The sequence below is a fragment of the Dysidea avara genome, chromosome 4 (assembly GCF_963678975.1).
Source record: "Dysidea avara chromosome 4, odDysAvar1.4, whole genome shotgun sequence".
Classification (NCBI taxonomy): Eukaryota; Metazoa; Porifera; class Demospongiae; order Dictyoceratida; family Dysideidae; genus Dysidea; species Dysidea avara.
Genome location: NC_089275.1, coordinates 8,276,775 through 8,279,491, shown reverse-complemented (window position 1 = coordinate 8,279,491; position 2,717 = coordinate 8,276,775). Strand labels below are relative to the sequence as shown.

At 40.7% G+C, this 2,717-nt stretch overlaps 1 protein-coding gene across 1 annotated transcript; it reads left to right on the top strand.

Moving 5' to 3' along the window:
* The first annotated feature begins 992 nt into the window (after positions 1 to 992).
* LOC136253513 (uncharacterized) lies at positions 993 to 2,414 on the top strand. Its single transcript, XM_066046183.1, has 2 exons — positions 993 to 1,737; positions 2,278 to 2,414. The coding sequence occupies exons 1-2, from the start codon at positions 993 to 995 to the stop codon at positions 2,412 to 2,414; spliced, it is 882 nt and encodes a 293-aa protein (XP_065902255.1).
* The last annotated feature ends 303 nt before the right edge of the window (positions 2,415 to 2,717 follow it).

Below are 2,717 nucleotides of genomic sequence, written 5' to 3'. Positions count from 1 at the left end.
CGCACACACTTGTAACAGTAGGTATAAGTATGAGCACCACACGAATGTATTAGTGTACCATGTATGATCACATGATTATTAGTTATCATCTCATGCTGTTCCTACATTATTAAACGTGAAAGTTGGGTGACACACCACCTTTCGGTCACCATGATATTTGTGGCTTTGACGTCACTGGATCTGAATGCAAAGAATTTCCCATAACAGTAATCCCATTGGATCGCACTGGATTGATTAGTACATTAATGTTTTGTGCAGAATGGTTCTCTACTACATCGCCAAAGACTGCAACAACGACCAGCGCTGTGCTCCTAAGGGTACTAGCTTTCATTGTTTACTGTTATTACAGCCTGCCCTGTTGAAACAAGTAAGATTTTTCATGAATGTTAGTGCCCACGTTAATGAGCATATCCTTGCAGTGGCTTGAAAAACTGAAATGGGTGAATCTACCTATCGAAGACCCAAATGCTCATGTTTGTAGCCACCATTACAAGGAGGATGACTTTGTTAAGAAGCCTAAACTGGAGGAAGCCAGAGTTGAACGATGATGCTGTACCAACACTGTTTTCATTTTGCACACCTCCCAAGTGTAGGAAGTTCAGTGAGGCTAGAGCAAATAAACATCATGCCATAATAGATGAGCTGTTACCTGGTCCTAGCAGCTTGAGCAGTCCAAAGCCCTCTACAAAGAATACAAAAGTTAAGAGTGGTGAGAACTAATTAATGCTTAGTGTTTATCATCCTATTAAATCTGACACTTCAGATTTGCCAGTTTTTGTCAATATATACCCTGAGCCAGTACCAGTAATGGATGTTGGCATGCAAGCTGATATGTTCTTGAGTGTTTCTTCCCCCATCCCACCAGTGTCACCTGCACAGGTCACTTTTAGTTTTGGTGATGATGATTATGATGCAATGTAAGACTCCTTGCATTATTACGTGTATGCCAACTATTGACTTTTTAGGGCACAAGAGCAAGATGAGTTGACAGTATGAGAGACCCCATTCAGGAGAATGACGATGGCGTAGCTGGAGACAGAAAATTCATAGTTTTTGAGTCTCAACTGCTATCTTTGTTTCAACGGTGCCATAGTTGTGGTCTAGAGGTAGTGTTGAAGACTTCCACTGTAGGTATAATGTTGGTAGTTGAAGGTATGCGCCCTGATGGACACGTACTGCACTGGCAGTCACAACCAACAGTAAATCGTACCCCAGCTGGTAACCTGCTGTTGGCTGCAACTATACTTCTCTGTGGTCTGACCTTCACAAGCATTGCTAATTTGGCAGATGTGTTAAATTTAGCAATGTTTTGTGAAAAGCGATATTATGATTTTCAGAATAAGTATATGTATCCTGTTGTGCACACCACCTACACAAGGCAACAGGAGGCCATAGTTGAATACTTAAGAAGGAGCCAGCTATACCTGTCTGGTGATGGTTGTTGTGACAGTCCTGGTTATAGTGCTAAATATTGCACGTATACCCTCATGGACTCTGCCACGGACTTAATCCTAGACTACAGTCTACTGCAGTGCACTGACACTACTAGTTCAGTAGCTATGGAAAAAGAAGGATTGCGACAGTGCCTTGATAAGTTGATGGTACAATATGTCAATATCTCTACTATAGCTATAGACAGGCACACTGGTGTAAAATCCCTGATGAAAACAGATTATCCCCATATTGACCTTCAATATGATGTGTGGCACTTGGCTAAAAGTGTCACAAAGAAATTAGGTAAGAAGGCCAAGACAAAGCATTGTAGTCAGCTCTTCCCATGGATCCAGCCTATTTCTAACCTGCACCTGTGATGGTCTGCGCAAACATATAATGGTGATGAACAACTACTCATGGAGAAATGGAAATCTATTGTACACCATATATCCAATGTCCACAAGTGGGACAATGACCCTAATGCATTGTTCCCAAAATTTGTGCATCCAACACTGTCTCCAGAAGAGGAGTGCATTAAGAAATGGCTGTGACCCGGAAGTGTTGCACACAATGCTTTTCATAAGGTAGTACTACAGGATACACTGCTGCGGGACATTAAAAAATTAACCGGTTTCCATCATACCGGCTTGCTGGAAGTCTTCCATTCCTTGCTGCTGAAATACTGTCCTAAGTGGCAGCATTTTTGGTATAATGGAATGCGAGCTTGTGTTAAACTTGCTATTCTAGACCACAACTATAACACACACCGTAAACAAACAATTACAAAATCAGGTATTTTGAAATTTGTTAGATATCATTGTAATTTGTGTATTTGTGTTACAGACAAAGCCAGATATAAAATTGCATTTCCTAAGGGGAGGAATGCATGGGTAGCTAAGCCAATATTAGAAGACAAAGACTACACACACCTCACTCACATGTTACAAGATACATTGTACTTACGGACTCACAGACAATAGGACATGCAGAATTATGAAAAGCCAGACACAATACCTAAGAACATTGCAGTGATGGAGTGACCACCAAAGGATGAAGTTATTGCAAAACACTTATCTAGATTTCCCACCCAGACATTAGACCAACAGATTTCACAGTAATTAAACAAACTTTTCTACAAATCTGAGCTATTTTAAATCCAGTGTAAATATTGCTTGCTTCAGGAAATGTTTCTCTTATAGCCACAACAACACAGGAGGGTATAACTCTACGTATTCCTTTACCCAGGTAGTTATAGGTCCAGTGGATTAACTGGCGATAAGCTG

Excerpts from the sequence above, each read along its gene's own strand:
- LOC136253513 (XM_066046183.1), top strand. The coding sequence starts at position 993 with ATGAGAGACCCCATTCAGGAGAATGACGATGGCGTAGCTGGAGACAGA. Across the intron at positions 1,738-2,277 it reads AAGTGTCACAAAGAAATTAG|ACAAAGCCAGATATAAAATT; the intron begins GTAAGAAGGCCA and ends TTTGTGTTACAG.